Source organism: Anarrhichthys ocellatus, unplaced genomic scaffold (assembly GCF_004355925.1).
Source record: "Anarrhichthys ocellatus isolate YVR2014 unplaced genomic scaffold, GSC_Weel_1.0 scaffold18, whole genome shotgun sequence".
Lineage (NCBI taxonomy): Eukaryota > Metazoa > Chordata > Actinopteri > Perciformes > Anarhichadidae > Anarrhichthys > Anarrhichthys ocellatus.
In genome coordinates this window covers 6,878,175-6,901,344 of record NW_022280048.1, presented here as the reverse complement: position 1 = coordinate 6,901,344, position 23,170 = coordinate 6,878,175, and the positions used below count along the sequence as shown (strand labels likewise).

At 45.0% G+C, this 23,170-nt stretch overlaps 1 protein-coding gene across 5 annotated transcripts in view; it reads right to left on the bottom strand.

Annotated features, from left to right (window-relative positions):
• Positions 1-23,170, bottom strand: part of auts2a (activator of transcription and developmental regulator AUTS2 a) — a 292,831-nt gene that overhangs the window by 33,227 nt on the left and 236,434 nt on the right. For all 5 annotated transcript variants that reach the window (XM_031857275.1, XM_031857276.1, XM_031857279.1 and 2 more), the window contains one exon: positions 1,803-1,851. In XM_031857275.1, coding sequence (XP_031713135.1) covers positions 1,803-1,851 — 49 coding nt within the window. The remainder of the gene's footprint in view (positions 1-1,802; positions 1,852-23,170) is intronic.

Genomic DNA, 23,170 nt, shown 5'->3' with positions numbered 1-23,170 from the left:
AAGATATATTCATGTGTCTTACTTTTGTCCCAATCCATCAAAATGTTATTAATAATAATCGCACTAAATCTGAAATAAGCTTTTGACTCATCTGCCAAAAACAATATACATTCTGTCATAGTAATACCAAGCTATTTGGCATATTTTTATGTCTTACTAAAGCCTGATTTATTCATCAAAGGCTATTTTTATAGATTTTGATATTTTGCAAATGTATAACATTTTTGTGAATCGTGAGTAAAGCTGTATTTACACCACTGTCTATAGATTTCACCACTTGTAAATCAACAACTCAAATGTGCAAGTTGCTGTGTTTCACTTGTAGCTATAACTATTGCTTCATTGCAGAACTCAACAAAATGAACTAGCCGTAGCTTTGTTTGGGAGTCAGTTTCACTGCCTTGGCTCTCTCAGCCGTAAGCTGAACTACAGCCCAATGGGCACTTTATGAGCAGGCACAGTCAAACAAACGGAGCCCTTTTGCACATGCCTTTGTGTGCAAATATTGACACTCGTCGTCCCACAAACGAGCCTCTCTCGACGCATTTGTCGGAGCTGTTGCTTGTGCATTAGAGCGATGGTAATCTCCTCTTAAAAACTCCAGACTCTTTTAATCTCAACACCACCCTCCATAAAAATACCAATCCTGGCTCTCCCTGCACCTGGATTATTTTACTGACCTTTTGCAATAATGGCAGGCATTAGCATATGGCAGGAGAGGAGGAGGAGGCAGAGATGGTAAAAGGGAAGAAAAGGGGGATATTCAAATGGGGATAGGGGCCACGAGAGCAGACTATCATGCAGCAGAGAGAAAGCGTATTTTGTGTACTGTTTTCCCCAGTCAGGTCCTTTCATGGAGGGGGAGAGAGGGGGCCTTCTGTTGATTTAGGCTGCACAAAAGGGGCCTTAATCCTTTCAAGGGAACCAAATCAGTCCACAGAGAAGCACTTTCAAAAGGAAACCTCCCTGTCAAGCATGGCCATTGAGCCCCCCCAATGGATGCCACAAATCAAGCCCTGGAGGGAATCAAAGGCCAGAATGTGGGAAATGTGTTTGGAGGTCTGCGCGGCGGAGAGTGCGGCTCTACGAGGAAGAGGGTGGGGGTGTTGAAGGACCTTTCATCGGCAGTCGGCCCCGTTCCTGCCACAGCCCTGAAGGGGTCATAACCCTCGTCTCCCTCCTGCCCTGCATGGTAACTCCCCCCCATTACAGAGGAATGTCCATTCACGTGGGGGGACCACCATTATCCCAGAGCCAGAGAAAATGGGGCTGCTTTTAACAGCAAATTAGTGACTTGATAATGAGGTCACATGTGGTGTTGGCACACTGAGGCCATAAACAGATGCCTCTCCGGCCCTTCCCTCATTCCCTGCAGTATTAGTACATCTTCCTCCTCCTGGTGCATCTCAGCACATTTGCAACAAAGTGTCACCAAAAGCAAACATTGCCTCATGTCACACATCTGTAACCACAACAGCCTACATGACCTTTTTTAAGTTTGCACATCTTAATGTTTACTGGCAGAGAGAGAGAGAGAGAGAGATTTTCATCTCACGTCTCGGTGTGGAGACAGCACTGAGCGGTATTTCATCGCTGTGCACCTTGGGTAAATTGGATCAGCTTTATGGATGCGCTGCGTTATTGCTGTTGCATTATCTTAAACGACCAAACATTAAAGTGTCGCCGCACTGGGACAATGCATAGCAATTTCAACATGGTAATAACACCAAGGGGAATGAAAATACACCTGCACCGTCACATTGACAACATTTCAGTAGCGTAGAAAGACAAAATGTCTGTACCTTTAACTGCAGCTGTGCTGAACAACTTCTCTGAGCTGGCATCGGAGACCTGAAAAAGAGGAGACTGGAATTAGAAAAACATCACAGCGCCATATCATTTTACACCAAGACGTCCAAAACCCGCTCCTAGATAGCTTTTCTGGGGACAGCGCAGACTAGGACTGAGAGGATGTTAGTGTTATGGTAAATAATTATGGAGCTTAAGTCACCAAACTGTCGTTTGAAATGAAACCGTAATCCTTGAATTCACCTTGGTTTACGAAGATTTATGATGTGGTTTTAATATGAAGGCTATCTCTGATCATTTAATCTATGTTCTCAATTTTAACAATCTTAAAGGTCAAATTTAACTCAATTTAAGCAATGACATGTCCAGAGTCCGCATCCTGTCAAGCCCAAAATGATGTCCATAATTAGTTGGGTAACCTGAGCATCATGATCCACACAGATAATGGATCTCAGACTGAAACAAAACAAGTGGCTCTTCATAGTCACGCCACTTGGTGGCACTGTTGCTCCGTGACAACACAACTCCATCCCTCCTGCTCAGCATCACTGTGTTACAATACAACGTGCAGTGTTGGGATTTAAACCTGAATAATAACAAAAAGGCTTACAGACGTTGAAAATACTGAGTCACAGATTAATTTCATTTGGCGACATTAAGGTGAAAGAGTATTATTGTTATCACAAAGTAAATACAGGTTGCGAGGACAGGAAAGACACAGGACAACACATGGGAAGAAGACTGACAGACAGGTTCGTCTGAAGAAAATGAATTTCTGGTAACTGGCTATGTGCATTTCCTCACCTCGGGTTTGTTTAATGCTAAATTATGCACCACTAAATATCATGTTAAGGCATTACATTTGATAACTGCACGGGGGTATTTTCTTGTGATATAATGACTGAATATTCAAAATCGGCGTCTGCGACTCATGCTTTGCATCCTGGTGTCTGGTTTTGATCTGCAGGAAGAGCGAAGTATTGTAATGACAAAATGAAAATGAAATAAGTGCGAACGGACAACCAAATGAATGCTGCTTTACTGCTGGATGTAAAACCGTGTCACGAATCAGCCATGCACTCACTAATGCAACACTGACAGCATGTAAACAATGAAAGCTGCGGAATAAATGACAGCACGAGAGGTGACATGAAAATGGTTTACCATTAAAAGAAGAAAAAAAAAAAAAGATTCCACTGACAGCATTTTGCACACGCTCACACACAATGCAATCTAAGATGATAAGCGGCTCGGAGCCAGCGCGCATACCTTTGATGTGGCAAGGTTAGCGAGAAGGCAAATAAGTCAGGGTATTACTTTCTCGGTCTGGTAAATATGCCCTCGTTTCACATTCTGTTTTTCAAATCATATAATCCACACAAGAGGCGGCGAAGTCTACTCCGGTTAGATCGAGGACAGCCATGCGGAGAGGGAAGCAGCCTTTCCAAGAAAAAGGAAGAAAAAAAAAAATCCAAAGCCGTTCACAAAGCTACTGCGCCTTTTGGACAAAGGGAACCATGTGTCTCGCCACGGAGAGCTTCTGCAACAGCGCTGAGGCGACGAGAGAGAGAGAGAGAGAAAAAATCCCTTGATCCACCTTTCTTTCCTTTCTCAGGACACAACGAGATTTTTTTTCAAGTATATATTCTCCTGTCGGGAATATCCGTGAGAGGTAACCAACAGGATCCGGGAGGGTCTGCGAGTCGGTGCGCAGAGAGAGGGGCTGCGTCCGACGGAGCAAACCAATCCAACAAAGCGCACGGCCGGTTCCTTCTGTAGAGACAGAGACGGAGCCAAATCACACAAGCAGAGCGCACAACTTCACACGGTATAAGCCCGCCGTCGCTGCTGTGTGTTCAGCTGCAAACGCCTGTCTGCCGCGCTCTCTCTGACGGATCCCGGTCGTGGGCGCACAAGAGCCTCTCCCCATCCGCTACTAAGAACCAGACAAACTCCCATTCATCCAGCGACTGACTGCCAGAGTGCCTTCACGGTCGGGTCCTCCCACTTCCTGATTTCCAGGCGGACTTGGATTCAACCTCAGTCTCTCCGTCAGAAGACAAACACTCGTGTTTTTGGAGGGGGCTTCTGAAAAGTGGGCAGCTCGATTGCAGAGGCGCACATCTGCGCTTTTACCTTTTGCGTAAATGGCGCGCAAAAGGAGAGGCGGCAGCGCACCAGAGCTAGATAAGGAGGCAGGAGAGAGAGAACACGAGGGAAGAAGAGAAAGGAGGGAGGGATGGGAGAGCGGAGGCAGAAAGATATTCTTTCTCTCACTCTGTACTGAGTGAGATGATGTCAGCCCCTAATGAATTCCCCAGTAGGGTGCTGCTATGAGGGGAGGAAAAAACAAAACGCTCCTTTATGAGTAGCATGCACCTCCTCGCAGCCCACAGGCTGGTCTTCCTGTTGGACCATCTCCCACTCCACTGGCCTGAAGGGAGGTCAGCTGGTAATAGAACAGCATCGGGTCATTCAGCCTTCAATTTGAGCTCTCCCCGGCCCACCCTGACAGAACAGAAACCTAACAAGCTTCCTTCACTGACACTGCAGACATAACTCATGACTACCACGTTTATAATTTTGTTCACCAAAGCCCTGGAGGGATTTTTCTTAAGCTTGCCCACCCAGGGTCACAAAAAAACCAGCCCTGCTGGAGCTGGCAGGGCTCAGCATCTTGCTCCATAGGACCACCTCCAAGTGGCTTCCCAGTATTGATGCCATTGAGTGTGTATTTAAAAAAGGATCACGCAGATTTAAGATGGGACACTATCCTGTTAGGATTCACACTGCAGGCCTGAAAGTAGCATTTACCCGAGAAGCAACGGCACTCATCCTTCTTCGCCTCGGTTCATCTCACTGGGCGAATCCTGATCCAATGCTGGAAATTACTGAAAAAATCCTCTTGATAGCGCAGACCCTTTAGCATCCTATAGCCTGTCTAATGAGCATTAGCCCCGCTGGCTCGGAGGTCAATGGGTGTACAATAGAGTCACATTGCAAAGTCTCTCGCTGCCAGTTCAGCCCAAGCAACCACAGAGCAGAAAACAGACTTAGCTCATAGCTGAGATGCTAATCCGTCCCTCGGTAACGGAGAGACCGAGGGTGCGTTGGCTGGCTGGGACTGGCCACATGAAGTCATGGGAAATGGGACATACAGTTGCCTGAGATTCAGGGAGGCAAAACAAATCCTCACACATCCACACAACAGCCCAAAGTGCAGTCAGATGCTCGGGCTGGTTAAAAATAGGCAGTTTACATTTAGCAGAAAAGTGTTTGTCCATATCAAGTTCCCATGGGCTTGGCAGAGCTGTTCAAGGACACACAGGTTAAAAAAAAATGTGAAGTACCATTAGGGGGTTGGAGGGATTTTATCTTATGTGGCCGCTTAAAGTCCAGCCACTTGGTTCAGTTACAGAGGACAAAGGCTGTGGTCACAAAAGGGCCTGGGAGACACAGCAGCCTGCATGGCCATGTGTTCATCAAGTTCGAGGCTCCCGCTATGCCCCCTTGTATGTTTCACAGATGTATGCACTGTGCATTGAACAACTTCAACCAATGAAGTAGTTTACCCTCTGGCACACTGCTGCTCATAGGCTGTGGGAAAACATCGTTGATACTGCACTACAGTGACATTATGTAGCTGCGCAGTGCCACGCTTCATGCAAATGCAGTAAATCAAGTCTAAAATTAGTTGCAAATGTACCAACTGTGGTTACATGTAATTAGATCACAGGGATTCTTATGTTTGAAGCGGTTATTGCGATGAAGCATCAGGAGCGTATCGTGGTTTGGCTTCAAAAGCATGACATGGCCGGCATCAAGATATGTATTTATGCGTCTGCCACCAGCAGCAAACGGCTCCCAGACGTTTTCACGGGCCTGTGCGCGAGCAGCCATGAACGAGCCGCTGTTCTCCATTTTAAATGGCCATTATCAGATTTGAGAGCGACCACAAGTCTGTGATTACAGCCACGCTGCCAAACAATCGGCGTCCGGATCTCTTACAGCACATTATTTTTAATTCAAATGAAACGACGCCGGAGATGAACACACATAAAAAATGAGAACCCTGCAGTTTCATGTGGAAAAAAAGAAACATCGCCTGTGGGAGAGCATGAAGCACTGAGATCAAACACAATGTCTCGATGTACGCTATGTATCTCAGTAATTGCTGTCTGGGCACGCAAGTTCCGTCTATAGACCATCAGCTTCACACTGACATTTTGTCATCTTTTATTCCTTTTTTTTGGATGCTGATTCTCCACTTCAAAGACACCAGAGGCTTGTTTGCCCCCCCCCCCCCACAACCATGGTGTAATTTGACAGGAACTCTCTCCTAGATTACAAACACAGGGGACCGGCTCGCCTTTACGAGCCTTCCTGCCATTATGCCAAATCTGCCCTTGATTAAAATATTACTGATAAGTGTAACATGAGTGCTGGCAATGTAATATGTTAAAAGCTTTTATTACGTTTGTCTGTTGACTCAGGGCCCTGCCTTTGCTTTACAAGGCCTGAAAAAACCCCTCATGACTCAAACTATAGGATTGGATGCAGAGGCCAGGAAATGGAAAGAGACTTTTCTCGGTGACATTGAACAGAGTCTTCGTGAGTGGTGAACAGCAGTCATCTCAGGGGGGTGGAATATTTCAGAAACAGTTTCACCTCACAGTGACATCTTTGTGAGAATGAAATACTCCTGAGCTACTAAAAGGACTACAGGGTGCTGAGGGGAACATGAACGTGTGTACCAAATATGGCAATTCACCCTGTAACTGCTAAGACAGTTCCCTCAGAACCACAAACGTGACCCTCATGTTGGAGGCAGAGGAAACTTCAGGGAATCACCAAAGTATTTATAACTAATCCTCTGAGGACCACGAATATCTGTATTAAATTCCATGGCAATCCATCCAGTATTTAATTTGGCATTTCACTCAAAAAATGGAAGCACTAGGTGAAATGTCAGGATCACCAAAGTCACTCTGATTCATCCTCTGGGGACCATAAATGTCTGGACGAAACTGCATTGATAACTATCCAGTGGTTGTTGAGCTATTTCATTCTGGACCAAAGTGGGGGACCGACTGATCCACATTGCCACACCGCTGGTGTTTCGTAAAATAAGTCATGTATATTATAGATTTTCGGACAAACTATAGAATTAGTTATAATCAGGTTGTATAATGAGCACTTGGCGATACATATTTTATCAACAGTTAGGTTTCATATGGAGATTCTTACACGTAGAAACAATGTAAAGCCTCGGACGTTCTTTCCGCCTTCGCAGACAGCTGCAGACTTGTACCAAATGTGCACGTAGTTCCATTCATACTACAACTGAGAGACTGCGGTGGTCTGTTGCACGCATGTGCATTTCCTGATCCACACTTCGTTCCCGTTGGCGACGGTGATGTGTGTTGTTTGCCAGGAGTTCAACACCATTTGGCTTGTCTCTGAATTCCTTTACTGACAAATTCTATGAATGTGGGTACACTGCAGATCTCCTCGCACAAGCATCCATTTTGTTATCTTCTTCTCGGCAAACCAGCTAGAGATGCAAACGCCACCAGCTGGACTGGAGTGTGGCCTTAGACATAATGATTGGCAGTGAATCACAGAGGCAGGCAAACATGTTTCATTATGTTCCAGTGGCTATTTACACACAATAATCTCACTATTGGAATTAACAAGATAATGCTTGATCAAAAAACACGCAGTTCAAAGAAAATAAAACCTGTTTTACATGGATTAAAATAAATAAATTCCATTCTTCTTAGAGGAGGGGGTTGGGATTAGATCACACCCTCCTTGTTGCTTAAGATCTGAAATGTCCAAATGTTGCAGTGCAATCTAAGAAGTGTGAAATATTTCTAATTGCACACACATAAACCCACACACTTGGAAACACCAACATCTCTTCTCCCAGCCCTTCGAGGGCGGAGTGAGGATGTTTTTTTGAAATATATTTTTTCTTTCTTTCTTTACAGTCATTACATCCGACCTTATCTCTCCGAGCCTGCGCTGGGTTGTCAATGACAACTGGCTCTAATCTCTACCCCCTCCCGACAAGCAGCACTGACAGGCCCTTTCTTCCCAATTCCTCAGACACGTAGCCAGACATAAATTAATCTGTCACTCATTGCTAGTATTAATGTGGGGATGACACACGGCTGTGCATGCAAACAGACCGACACAGAGACAAAGATAAATGTAGCCAGCATTAAAAACCCTTACACAAACTGGGACACCATAGCATGCCAGAAGTGGTAAAAAGCCTTTGGAAAAGTCTTTTCTCTTAAACTGCATCAATCAAACATGCTGACAGAGAATGAGAGATTTAAGGACGTCCATCAGCATTGCCACAGACATGCTTTTCAATAATAAACCTGTAGATAACAATGCCAAAAATTAATCTCTACTTTGTAAATCTTTGCCCACTTATTTCAAACAGGGTGCACACAGGATGTGGTTGGCATAGAGTGCTGACGTGATGGGTTTATAGGCCAACCCCGAAAGTTAGCATCGCACTCGTCCCCTCAACAAAAAGCCAATGGGGGTTTTTCCTTTGGATTTTGGATTATTGTAGAAAATAAGCTCTGTGGCAAACACATGTGTACGAACGTTTGTTCAGCAAGATAATCTTCTTCAAATGAACAACATTTATGATTTTTGAAGCGCGAATGCAATCGACAAAAGTAAAAAAGCTAATGTTAGGCTATAAACAAACTACACCATGGTATACACAACCAGGCTGTAAAGGTGGACAACACGGTGTGATGATGTTTTGTAGTCTCATTTAGCCACTTGTTAGCAACGTGTGGAGTATTTACTGAAGTATTTTGTATGTTGCTGAAATCGTTTTAATCACCTTATTACAGGCAGCTAACCAAAAACTCAAATTCAAAAAAATCCATCAACTTTGAGACGACGGAACCAAAATTGCAGAAGTGCTGACTCATTTCCCGATTTTTGGACTCATTCCTGCAGCACTGCATTCTGGGAACATTTAGGAAGATTGACGGACACAGGGATGAAAGCGTCTATCTGATCCGACGACGATACCTCTAAAAGCAGATCCTTTTTGATATAATAAAGCTTCCTTCACATGTCAGCCGGGAAGGCAGTGGAAAAAGTATTTCTTCCGGTTGTTAAAAGCCTGTAGAGACAACGTCATCTGCTTATCTGTACCTGCTTATCTCCCCACAGTCTCTGAAAGCAGGCCGGGGCCGCAGGAGGTCAAGATAAATGGCCTGATCAATAGCAGACATTATCTGGATCTGGTAGGCAATAATCAGATCCAGTTGACATAGCCGGGCGCAGAAAGAACCGGCCTGTCAGCGCAAACAAACCTACTTCACTGGCCATCAGCCTCATGTCGCTGCCGTGAGACTCACTGTGGGAAACAATGCAGGCAAGAAAATTGGTTTAACCTTCCCTGCTTCAAATGCTTCAGTTACATCCCTAATGCAACCCCCTGCATCACGCACACACACACACACACACACACACACACACACACACACACCCTCTCCTCTGCCGTGTCACTAGAGAAATGGGAGACCCTTTTGCCTAAATTACAGACATTGCCGTGGTATGTGGGCTGCGATGCCGTGGATAATTTCAGACCAGTCAATCACACACACACACACACACACACACACACACAAACACACAAACACACACACACACACACTATTGTGCATATTAGACATGATTTACCTTTAACATTTTCATTTAATGTCGGTGCAAATTCCCAAATCCAAGTCAAATTATTTTAAAGGTCGATTCTGTGTCCTTATTTAATGTGGTGTCACTCAATGTTTACATAGAGATTAAATAAACCGAGGAAATGAATTGTCGCTTTTGAACCAGGCACGTGACAGGGAAATCTGAATTTCAATGTGCGGCCTTTTTTGTTTGTGATCCTCTTTCATCTCTACGTCACGACTGTGACCGTGTAAACAAGACTCAGTGCTGCTTGTCATACAAATCCATTGATAGGATACGCTTATTCAGTACCTCATCAAGCCCGTAGTGGCATTTGATCTCGATGACAAAAAAGAAGGAGGATTATCAGCTTCTTTTAATTTGACCCCAATTTTCTCTCTGAAGCATTACAGTTGAGTTATATCCCAGACAGACAAAACATTCCTAACAGATATCCCGCTGCATGACGAGCCCCCAGCTTTAATTTTTCTCCCTAATCTGCATGTCTTTATATTTGCGGAGACCCAGCCGACATCTACAACCAAAGCACCGTGGCGCTGGAACCCCCCAGCGAGGCCTCGACTTAATACTAAGCAAGAGCAACTGCGCTGGCAGGGATAATATTTTCCCTTTCTGTTTCTTTCTTCTCAGTGGCGCGATGGGAGCGAGGAGACAAGGGAAGGCAGGGAGATAAAGGAGGAGGAACTAGGGAGGATGAGAGCGGGAGAAGAAAACAAAACAGGAGGAGATGTGGAGAGACAGACAAGACGGAGAGGGGGAAGGAGCCAAACAGGGAGGTAGTGGGGAAGAAAAGTAGGGGAGAGAAGCCTGCTGTGTTATTTAAAAAGGAAGGACGACAGGAAGGCACTGAGGAAATCACCACTAAGGCGTTGTATTAAAACCTGTCTGACCCTCTGCAGACCCCCCCCCCCCCCCCCCCGAGTGATTCGCCCGGCTGGAGGAGTATGGTCAGAGGGATTAGGCCTCTGAAATGTTCCGTCAAGACCATTCTGTCAGGCACCGCCGGAGACAGCCCCAGTCATCCACCTGCACCCCCCCGCACTCCACTCAAACAAGCCTCTCCAAGGCTCACTCTATGCTCAACAGCTCCAGAGTGGGGCCTGATGATAGGCTCTCTGGGGGGACACAAGATTGGCCACAGACATCAAAAGCCAGCAGGGTGACAGACAGCAGGGAGGTCTCTGTCTCTGCCCCCCCCCTTTCTGTCGCTGTCCTTGTCTCTCCCTCCATCTCATCCCAGGCCCCCGCTGGTCATTGAGGGGTTTCTAATTGCATTTTGCAGGGCCTGAGCTAAATAAGGTCGTTGTTCTGTCTACAGTGGCCTCCCTGCTGGGGTGGGGATGGTGACGGGAGGGAGAGAAATGGGCAGTTTAGGCCCCTTTGAGACCAAAAAAACACAAGGGGAACACGAGAGCTGATCTGCTGATTGTTTGTTGGCTGACAGGTGATCCGTGCTGTGTCCCCTCAAGAGGTCCTCAAAAGAGGATCTCGCTCTGCAAAAAACCCTGAATGCCAGGAGCCTTTCCTACTTTGAGTATGTGATAGCAGGGGCCTCATGGTTGTGGTCGGAGAAGGTTGTGTGTGTGAGCACATGTGCTGCAGGGATCTGAGCGGCATGTCATGTGACGGAGCATTTTAACATGTCAGAGACAGCGCCGAGAAATCCTCTCTGAACTCGTCGCCCCTCTGTGTAACACTAGAACACGGGAGAATGGTTGAACAAGAGGGAGAACGAGTCGTCCGTGGAGACGGGAGCAATTTCATCTGTGAATCCCCTCCACCTCCCCCTGGCGGAGTCCGTACAGGCGATAAGTGAGCTGGTGGTTTCTGACCCACGTGTGAAGCTGGTTGAGGGCCAGAGACTGGGGCCGCAGGGGGTCTGTGTGTTGACAAGAATGGGAGGCCTCTTCCGCTTTGAAGCCCTGACATTTAAATATTTCATGACCCTCATCTCAAGGCCCTTTTATCAGATGTGCGCTCTGGCTTGTGGCTGCCTTTCATTAATAGCACAGCGAGAGGAGTTAGTGTCGATCTAATGCCCCCATCAGCGAGGCAGATCTGAGGGAGCCTCTCCCGTACCCGGGCCCCTTTGGCACTCAACATATCTGGAAGACGATCTCGTTAAACGCTAGTAACAATTACACCAATTACAGATAAGCCTAAGTGTGTCAAAGCCACAACACGATGTTTACAATGATTAGCATGCAGCGTTATCAGCGGGGATGGCAATCAACGCCTGGTGCGTCACAAGATCACAGGGCTCTTTATCTGTCACTATCGATACAAGTTCAGCGGCTGAAGGCAGACTTGAGCGTAGCTGTCATGTTCTGCACTCGATCATGCCGCCGGTACCCAGCACCAGTTAACACAAACCAGGTTTGACGGAAGACTTTACAAGATGTCAGAGGAACAGAACAATGATAACAAAGGGAAGAACATCACAGCTTGCCACACCCTTATTTCTGTTCATTATCGTCAAAGGCATCACAAAGACACACTCTTCGGATCTCGCCGAAGCACTCATGACTCCACACTTTCAGTAAACAATCCCGGTTGTCGGATCGGCGCATGTGAACGATGTGTGCTTCCAGCAGTGGAGTGGAGCGCGGTGTGGGCCAGTAGATTTCCACGAGGGCGCGTGCTGGCATGGCACGGGGCACCAGTCTGGAAATGCATCTCCGAGGCTGGTGACCATGACATAAGGCCCCGCTTGTCTGACTGTAATAGAGACGCCTTTGAGAGCGGCCTGCATCGGCCCGTGGGACACATTCCACGTTTTCCTCCACAAACTCCGCGCCACCGCGAGGCTCTGGGTCCTAAATGTGCACATTGTGAGGCGGTCCTGCTGGCAGCACATTCACCATGGGGTTATTTGAGTGGACCCAGGCTCCCAGGGCGCAGATAGAGTGTGTTCTCTCTGGAAGTGCGTGTGTGGGGTTCTTTGTGAACCGGTGTGTTGTTTGTGTTTATGTAACTGCGTCTAGCGATCCACTTTAAGAGTTTGTTTTTGCTGTTAAACTGATACCAGGAAAGGCATAAAATAGTGCCAGTGTGTGTGACGAAGGTCTGACGTGGTCTTAGGTCTGCAGGTTTCTGTCAGCGTTTGTGTGTGACTTTGTGTTTGAGGGCCTGATGTCAGTCGAGGCCACAGGGGACCATTAGTGTAAAGGGCCACCCAGTCAACAGGCAGCGCTAAGCCCGATCATCAGTGCCTGTCTCTGCTGGGGCTTATCATGTACTGTGTTTACCAACACCAAGCTTCGCAGAGATGATCTGGGGCAGCTCTCTCGCTCTCGCTCTCTCTCTCTCTCTCTCACACACACACACACACGCACAAACACACCCACTGCCTGTAAGAGGATTTGCACTGGCAACAGGGACAGGCTGCATTGCTTATCCAGAGAGAAAGCTGCGGCACCACACACACAGCTTGACTCACATGCCTGAGTTCACAGGTAAAGACACACACACACACACGCACACACACACACACAATTCCCTGAAGGAAACTGCGGTTTGGCTTCGGCCTTTGCTGGGTCCACTGACATAGGGATAAACAGTTTGTTGTATCACAAAGATTTTAATTCAGTTTGATGAAGGGCTGAATGAACAATACAGCGGTCCACACAGATCACACACTTATGCCACAATATGCTTTAGGCTCCATGCTAATGGCTTTAAAACAGTGTTGCACAGCCGCTGCTTTGCGGATGGAAACAGTGTGTGGAAACACAGCGTAGACTGCGTGTCTAAGGGGAAAACAGTTGGCTCACTTTTATTGTTTCGGACGGCGTGTTGGGCTAGAAGCTAACAGCTAACGGATCTACACACACGGCTGACTGCATCGTCGCCGCTCAGACGCACACTTATTCCGAGCCTTTTTACTGGGCATCAAACTCCCGTTTTTACGATGTGTTTTTATTGTGTCTTCATTTGAAAGCTTCGACAATAAGGTTTTGAATGGAATTGTGAGCGGAGGCAGCACTGGCTGTGTTTTCCTCCTGCGTCTACTGATTAGTCTGCTCCGGTGGCCAAATTGTTACGTGATAACAATGGGCGGTCGGTCGGCTGGCCACGAAGGAAGTCATTCAGTGTGGGTTCACTGACTATCTGACCAGGGATATTAGAGGAGCGTCTTTCAGTCACGCTCGATGGAGTCCAGGCTCTGACTCCACTAAAGCCTCTGGTCTGCAAGCGGATTTAACAGGGCCACAGAGGCCTGCAAACACCTGCCATCCACTAACACTCCGGGCACAATAGCACCCGACACTGCCCATGATTTCACACGCGGAGGGGCTCACAAACATTACATACATGACACGCAAACCAGCATGGTTTTTCCTATTTGGAGCCATACGCTGGTGATCTGCATGTATGTAGCGCTGAGAATTTACACAACCGGCACGTGTGATTCGCAATTAATCACACCACCGTGCACACACAAACACACACACCGTCACTGCCTGCGGGAGGTGTCCTCGTGAGACCTCTGAGTAGACAGATGTGTCAAAACAACATATCGGTTTCGCTCCTCTTTGCTGTGGTGTTGCTTTGTTCTGTTACCCCAAAAAACATTGGATGTGATTTGCTCTGCATATTGCTGATGTATTTTTCACAGGTTACTCTGAAAACACCATGTACCTCGACATTAAAAAGCAATTTAGCACTCCCAGGATTAAAAGCGCATGTTAAATTGAAGGCTACACTTGGCATGGGCATGAAATATTGAGTGGCTCCTTATATTAACCAGGTTGAGGGCTGCACACAGCATTTAGATAGACGAAATGGAATCTTTTAGCATTACTAATTCATCCACAGGAAGACTGTGGTTTCGACGTTGTGCACGATTCACCGCTACACCGCTGAATACAAACATTAGCCGGCTTGCAGTTGAAGCTGTGCAGCGTCTTGTGAAAAGTGAGGATACCAGGTGGATGTCTATCAGCAGGGATTGTTAAATGTAACCTACTTTCAGTTCTCTTTCATTTCAGTTAAGCTCCGCGTCTTCTGTTCCCTTAGACAAGCGGTGAACTGTCCTTCAACCCGTATTGCACAAATTCACACACTGTCCATACTTTTATATTTAGCTGACGGAAGAAGAAAGCCGCTCATAATCCACCATCAACACCTGCGATCTCCTTTTCCAAACTGATTTGAACCACAGCAGGGTGAAGCCTTTTGTGAGACCTGGTTAGAAATGAACGAGGGAGCTGTTGGCCTGTGGGAAAAAGCAGACGAGACACCGCTGTTTCAATTGGCCCCGATTCCGAAACGTCCTCTAATGTTTTCTCTCAAAACACTGAGGAAGCGATGGAAGAGAGCAGATAAAAAAAAGAGCAGGATGAACACCCGGGTAGTGGACCGTGGCCCCACTTAAACATAATGATGGATGCTAATGATGCCCATAATTACCGTTTCTAAAATGGTGATAATTACAATTCTTTTATAGCTCTTTATCCGCGGCCAATCTTGATAGTGATTGTCGGAGTGATAAACACTGATTGCCTGTGTTTGACCTTTGAATGCACCAACATAACAAATAAAGCACTGCAGGATGAGACCAGTGGCTTACTTTGGATGACTTGTACCAATTACTCTAAATGGTGAGAAAAGTTATTCACTGACCCTTGTATAGAACCTCATTATAAAACACCATAGGAATGATAGAACACCTATGTTAGCCAACCTACATTAACTGCTTTTATGGCCACTTGGGCGCAGGGGAAACAAAAACATTGACGTCTCAGCAACGTTTTAGCAAACAGTGGCTTATCTACAAGACCAGAAAAAACAAAAAGCATGTGAATCAATCCCTGATATCCAGGTCCACTCTCCCTCCATCCAGCCCAGCGCTGTAGTGTTGGCCTGGCTCCCCTGTCACATGGCATAGATTACACCTGTGTTACACCAAATGCCTGATAATGCAATCAAGCAGCTTTGAAGCCTGGTGAGTCTCCACTGCATGCTGTAATGAGGGGAAAATGAAACCGCTCCCTCAGTGTCTGAGTAAACTCCCTGATGAGACCTTCACCACAGACGGCCGGACAGAGAGAGAGCATTCAAAATAAACTCATCCATCTTCAGCCATGAGCCCAAAGCGGCTGACCGTTTGGAATAGTGCTACCACCTATGGGCGTTTGTGAACAGGTACATGTAGACTACTATCAACCCAGGTGAGCTATTGTGGACATTTGGGGGTTTTCTGTCAGGCAGAAAGTCTGAAGTCAAAAACAGCGTAATCTGTCCATGTTCATGAGATGATGCAGAACTAGGCATTTCATATTTAACGTAATCTTTTAAAGCGGTGCTCCTACCGTCTGCACTTAATATGTAGTTATATGCTATGAGCAGTTTGTTACCAACCAGGTAACCTACTGTTAGCGCTTTCTACACGTAAAAGGCAGCAGTGGCGAATCAATAGGGAGCCACAAAGCTCGTAGAAACCATATAATTAGGTCTATGTTGCACTGGGAGATAGTGGTGCATTTTAGTAACATGCACAGTGTGTGACCATTTGAGTGCCGCCGTGTCTTTACGTGCTCATGTTACTCAGTTAGAGATGGAGGAGACTGCTGCCAGCTGCAGTCTTCACCACTGATCACAGGACAGATCTGTGCATCCACCATCGAGACTTCCGTTTCCTTCATCTCTCCAGCTCTCCAACTCCTTACTGCAACATCCTCCTGCAGTGGCTACAAGCCCCGTCCTTCCAACACAATACTGACTTTATTACATTGGCAAACGCTCCCTCTGCACTTGACCTTGTCTTTCATTTAAACCACTCTGGAAAAAGAGATGTACGTATTATGAGCAGAGATGGCCACAGTAGGTTCTACAAAGAAGAGCACTTGGGATTGGAGAAATTATGATTCCCTCTTGTATATATACAATGCAATGACCGATTACCACATTTGAATGAAATGTGTTCAGCATCCATTTGTAGAATCTGAATACAATATTTCTAAGTGTGTTTTCCTCAGTGTACAATCACCTGGAAATAAGAGTCGTGTTTTTGTTACCTACAAACTGGCCCTTTAAGTCTATTCAACTAAAAGATGCTCGTGGAAACATTAATCCCTTTGTGTATAGTGTGCGAGTGCGCTTAGCATAAATACAAATGGTTTTTACAGTATAGTTTTGTCATACCGAGTATTGCTACTGTATGCATGTGTGATGACAGTGCAGCACCCATTGATATACTGTGTGCTGTTATCAGTTATGTTACGTTAGTGTGCTGACTGAGTGGCTTGCTTGCGTGCAGACTTTGAGAAGAAACATTTCAGTCCTGCCGTCACACTCACAATGATGGAAGTGAAGCAGAAAGCAAAGACATTTTCTTCCACAAAGAAATGGTTGGTCTGCAATGTGATGAGATAACACTGAACAATCATGCTTTCATATCATTCACCGCAGAACCAGCCGTCACAGACACATGCAGCCTGCTGCTGGATTGCATTATATTCTAAAGTGTTCCCGCTACTGTGTACATCCCTTGTATATAGTGTATACACAATCTATTATATAAAGCCTTATTTTGTATGGACGCAGCCACTATTGTCTCATTTTTCATTGCAAAGATTCTAAAAGCTTATTTTTTTTTGTGTCAAAATCTGACCCCTCAGTCCAGATCACTCCAGGGTAATAACGCCCCCCAGGAGCTGCTGATATCACCCTTCTTAGCAGTGATAGCTATCATTGTTGCTAATATAACCACACAGTATGAAGCCGCACACGCGCACACACACACACACACACACACACACACACACACTACTTGAAGACGGATGTCTCCTGCACTTCCCTGATCCCATCTTTATCTCGGCTTTAATGAAAACCCGGTAGATACAACAGCCCAGTCCGGTCACATCAGCAGCCCGTCTGCTCTGAGCTACGAGCCTCCGCTCTTTCTTCCTGAAACACACTGTCCATCTGTCTCCATCCGTTCGACTGATGATTCATGACTGCTGATCGATGGCAGCTCTCGTGTCATTTCTAACAACAGCTAACTGGGGATCATTTTGCTGACACCTGACAGGAGGCGGCCCCTGGGGAGGAGGAATTTGGACGTGGACGAGTAAGAAGGATGCTGGCTGTCTCCCACATGAAAAGACAAGAACAAAGCTGGCAGTGTGCCCCCAACTAAATCAAATGTTTGACCTCAAACTCCCATTGAATACAGAGCAAATGGCTGCATACTCATTATAGTTGCACCGCTGAATGTAATAGAGGAGCCTTACAACTCCTGCTGGCCGCAGATAAGGCGGGAATTACAAAAATGTGTAATATCCTAATGCAAGAACATCATTTGTAACAATAATAATTCAAAATTCTGAGCATGTATCTGACTGTGGGCCTGCTTCTCAACATTGCAATGGCTGAGCCAGCAGATAGCAGCTAACGGTGCTAACGGCGCTCAATAGTGCAAACAACTGCAACAGTGCTGACAGAGCGAACAGTGTTTACCTGAAGGGGAACCGGAGGGTGCTACGCTCACTTGATGGCGCTGGGGATCGGGATGGCTTTATCAGCAGGAACGAGCCGTACGAGCGCAGTACAGGCCATGAGGCAGCAAGTGGGGCACACACGCTGGGGCTGAGGTTCAACACTAAAAAAAATTCATAACCACTTTTCCTTGACCTTGATGGAAAACATCATTAGGTGATAATTCATAAGGATATACGAAACACAACCGAAGTGCAAAGAGAATCCGACTACATGGAAGTTAGGGTTTTTTAAGCAACTTTATTGCTCACACTCGAGAACAGCGACAAACTCAATGCTGTACAATTAAATTAATGACTCCTGACAAAAACAGAGTCACACCTTCTCAAGAGGATGTTTTCAATTCATCCATAATCCACTATTAAACAGTGGATGTTATTAACCGACAAATGTTGCTTTAAATGTTGCGGCCGCAAGGAATTCACATGTAACACGTTTAAGTTGGAGAAGCTACTTCAATCGACTGTATATGTGACAAAAGGCTTTTATCAGTAAATAGGTTTTTCTGATGCAGGACATGTTGACTCGCCAAACTCAGGTGTAACTAACAACATTAATAACGGCTGTGTCCCATACTGGGTTTAGTTATGCCTGTATTATAACGAGTCATGTCTGCCTGTGAAAAAGACCCCCCATGGTTTTGATTCATCATGAAGCCTTCTAGTTGAGTTACAGTACTGAAATCATCATACTAACCTACCCTATGATTATGTTTTACAGCATCAGGGCGTTTAGTGATTACATTTTATTTCTATTCCTTGTTGTAATTTGATGGACTCGTACTGCTGTACAGCTTTCCACAATATTCTGCTGGCTTCACATTCAGTTATGTAAATCACTTTTCTGAGCTTGTCATCTTGATTTTATTGTTCCTTTGTTAGTTTTCTGCTTCGTTTTGGGATGAAATGTTTTTCATGTTTCCCACGGGATGAACTCATCTGCACAAATTAACAAGTTGCATAGCTTCTGTGGGTTTTTTCCTCACCATGTTTTTTGTATTACTTTTGATTTTTAACACTGATACTGTTTTATCACTGCAATTAAACAAAGAGGAATTGAATGAAATGCATGTGCTGCAAACAGAAACTGTGTATAGATTAGGTACTTGGTACTACATTTAATGAGCAGTATCGTGTATATGTATATGGCAATTGTTTTGAAATAATTATTCTGTTTCAAGACTAAACCATTATTTTACAATCATTATTTAAAATACAAGCAAAGTAGGCGAACAGGAGTAACACATATACACTTTACACTACCAGTACTACCCATACTACACCTGCATGCAATTATCATAGCTTCAATGTACTGTGCACACCTTACATTAAACGGAAACACCCCCTTAATTAAGAATTCCAACATTTCCATGGCCTCAATCAATATTTGTGAACATGAACTACTCTCTCCTAAAGCCACAGATCGGAGAAGCAGTGATGTCATCAAGTATAACGTCTGGAGCTGCACAGACAATAAACGGGAGACTGATGTATTTTATACTATGGTAGTGGTCTCAGTTGTGAAACAGAGAATGTTCCCACATACTCAGAACATTCCCCTGGGGGCTCTCAGTGTCGTCTATAACATCTCTCACGGTCATCGTCTATGAAGCAGTTTACACTTTATACTTGATGACATCACAACTTTGAGTTTTACTGTGAAATTGTAGTGTTTGGATTTGGGAGGGAGTTGCTCATGTTTGCTTGTATTTTTTAGGCTGTCCTTGAGCATAAGAGTAACATGTATGGATTTAAGAAATGGTCGTAGTGCGCCTTTAATCAAAACCCTTTAAAACAACATACTGTAGCTGCAGTACGGCCTTTCAAAATGTCTGCTTTGCTCACATTGTGTCTTTGATGCTGAGGTAAGATGAATTCAATACAACACACTGAGCAGACCTTGAACAGTCTGCTCCCAAATCCTCTTAATTAAGTCTAAAAACAACAGGGGTTAAATCAAGGCTGTCAATCTGTCCTACATCGCATAAACAGAGTTGCTTTTTAATAGCTTTGATCTCCACAGAAGTCCTCAAGAGCGGTGGTATGAATTCTTATACATCTGAGTTATCAAGCAAACTACTGTTCATTCAACAGGGTTCCCCTTCGCCACCGCTGAGCTCCACTCCACTGCACTTTTGGGCCAAGAGCATTAAGAGGCCAGAGCTTGAATCAGCCAGAAAAGAAAGAAACGGAAAATAAACAACATCACATCCAAGGACTGGGTGTTGAAAACAAGAAGAAGCAACACTCAAGTTCCCTTTACTTCAGACGGACACAATTAAGTTTCCTTTTAGACAGATGACAAATTGATCAGAGAAGTCAGCAACAAATACTTCTAGTCTCCATTTCTGCATCTCTCAACTTTCACTCATCCTTCCCCAACACTCACAGATACTCTTGACTGGGCACTATATTCTAGCTGTACATCTACATCGCTGGGTATAGAAAAGCCTGCTGGGTATAAATAGAACTCATGAAGGAAGAAGCAGAGAATTAAAAGTTATAATCCCTTTTAATAATACAGAGGAAAGTGTAGCTTTGCATAGTTTTGCAGACAGGAGTTGGGGCCGGGGGGGAGGTGCTGAGTTGGGAGTCTCACGTCGTTAGGGCTTGAAATAATGACGACAAAATCTCTGAGCAGAAATGATTTGATTAGTGCTTTCAGGTCTAAAAAGGAACCTGGATGCGTACCAAATGACTGTGGAGAGGGAAGGTGCGACAGAGCTCTTAATTGCTAGAACTGCACCTAGAGACTTGATGATTTGTGACATCTTATCCGGTGCTCTGCGCTAACACTAATAACTGTTAATTAACTGTAGCAAGGATGCCAGGGAGGAGGAAGCAAGGGAGGGGATGCACACACACAAACACTCACTCACTCTCACACACACACACGGCCTTGTGTGTGTTCTCTAGATTAAAGGAAAAAGCATCTCCAGGGATGTATACGAGATGGATCGTAGATGTTGTGGAGGTCAGGGTGCTTGCTGTTCTGTAATACTAATGGGCACAGTGGAGCCACACTGCTATCAAACGAGAGGAATAACAGCGAGGCCGTTATTGTTTTCGAATTGATCTGACTGTGTAAATCTGTTAGCCCTAATTGGCCCACGAAGACGGAAAACAAAGTCAATGTTCCGTTCCAAGGCCAGCTTCAATTTCCAAAGCAGATGTTCACAGATGTCGTTTTTTGTCATCGGAAGCTTCGGCATCTGCAATCAAGCTCTTTAGTGCGATGACAGGGGAACGCATGTGTTCAGTGCTATCGTCATTAAAGGCAAAGTGCCTGGTGTGGCCTCTCTCCTCCTGCGTGACTGTGCATGTAGACAGCTTTGGAGCCGTCCTTTTCCCGGAAACGGCACCGAAACGCACGACCCTGTGTAATGTCGTCTTCGAAAGCCATAGCCATTTTCACGGTGATTAATGATGAATCACACAAGGGCCTCATGAAATTGAGGACTTGATGGAGCATTCTTGTGTTTATGCATCAACACAAATCCATTAGTTTGATGTGCTTGTAAATGGCTAATGATGTCTCCAACAGACGACAAAGTACATGTAGAGTGTGGCAGCAAGGTGGTCGGGTTTCTTACAGCATGCAGAGGGAGTCAGACAACTCTCTTCTCACTAAGGCTGTAATGGTATGAGATTATAATTATTCATATTATTCATATTCATATTCATATTATTATTACACTGATCCTTAAAGGAATAAGAACAGAAGAACAATAATAAACATATCATAAACCGGATATGAAATAGCAATAATGATTATGATATACAACTGAAGCGTGTAAGTTTACAAGTTAGAAGCACAGGAGCTTGTTAAATGAACTAACTTTAGCTGTGACCTTTTAAAATAATGTCCTATGATCATTAACAACTAACACATACTGTAGCTGCCAGGCTGCTCCTTAAAAATCCGTTAAGATGAGAAAATAAAAACAAAATGCTAATGCCAGCTAATGCTAATAGTGCTAAACACGGTTCACAACCGCTTACGGACACATTTGGCTTATTCTAACTTTAGAGGCCTTAAGGGTTATTAAATGCAGCACAACTATATTGTCGGACAGTGAAGGCAAGATATTAATGTGCCATAAAATATCTAATAAGTCTTTGGATGAAAATGCATCTTTCAAGTCCTGAGCTCTGCCCTGAATCCAAAACGAACCCAAAGCTATATTTTTGCTTTAGTTAGCTTTTGAGTTTCCTTCCCTTCTTCCACTGGACTTTGCATATCTACTTATGACATGCATGGATGGAGACAACTGGCACAGTCAGAAATAGATGAAAATAATTTCTTATAAACTACTCTTCAAAATAACCGCACATGAACCTGGCCCAAGCCAGAAGCTTTACACAACAGAGGGTCCCAACACCCAACCAGAAGCCCATTTATTCGTCAGGACCTGTTGTGTAACTGACTGTATCTTAACATTTGATGTCCAAATTTCAGTGTCTTTTTCTTAATCCTTGTATTTAAATTGGTCAGAGTTGATGCTATAGGTCAGAAGGGGTTACTGATATTATATCAAACTGAATTCATAAGGAGGATTTTACAAATGTGCTACATTGATCTCTACTTGTGTAGCTTTTTCTTTGTACCGTAGCAAATTTCTTGCCACAGTCAAGAGTTTACTGGGCACACCTACAGTATAATGACTGAAACGGCAGAACAAAGTGTATTGACTGTTAAGTGTCAAGTTGTTTAGGAGTGATGTTGAAGGCTGATTCTCTATTTCCTTCCCTATCCAAACAACTGTCATGTTTCATGAATCCAGCAATGCCCTCCTCGCCTGGAGAGCCGGAGCTGTCTTGACAAACAAACACGTCTCCACTGTTATTACCGTGTTTCCATCCCTCCTCCAGTGCTTGCTGCTCCGGTGACAGCGACACAAAGAGACATGAGGAGCGTGGCCCTGGAGTAGATAAACAAAGAATGCCATCGTGTGTCACTCCTGCTTGGACTGATGCACTGGCTGGAAATTGAGGGAGTTTGAGGGATGGCTGCGAGGCACAAACACGCGCGCATATGCACGAATACACACGTATGTTCAGTATATATATATGAATATATACACACACACACACACACACACACACACACACACACACACACACAC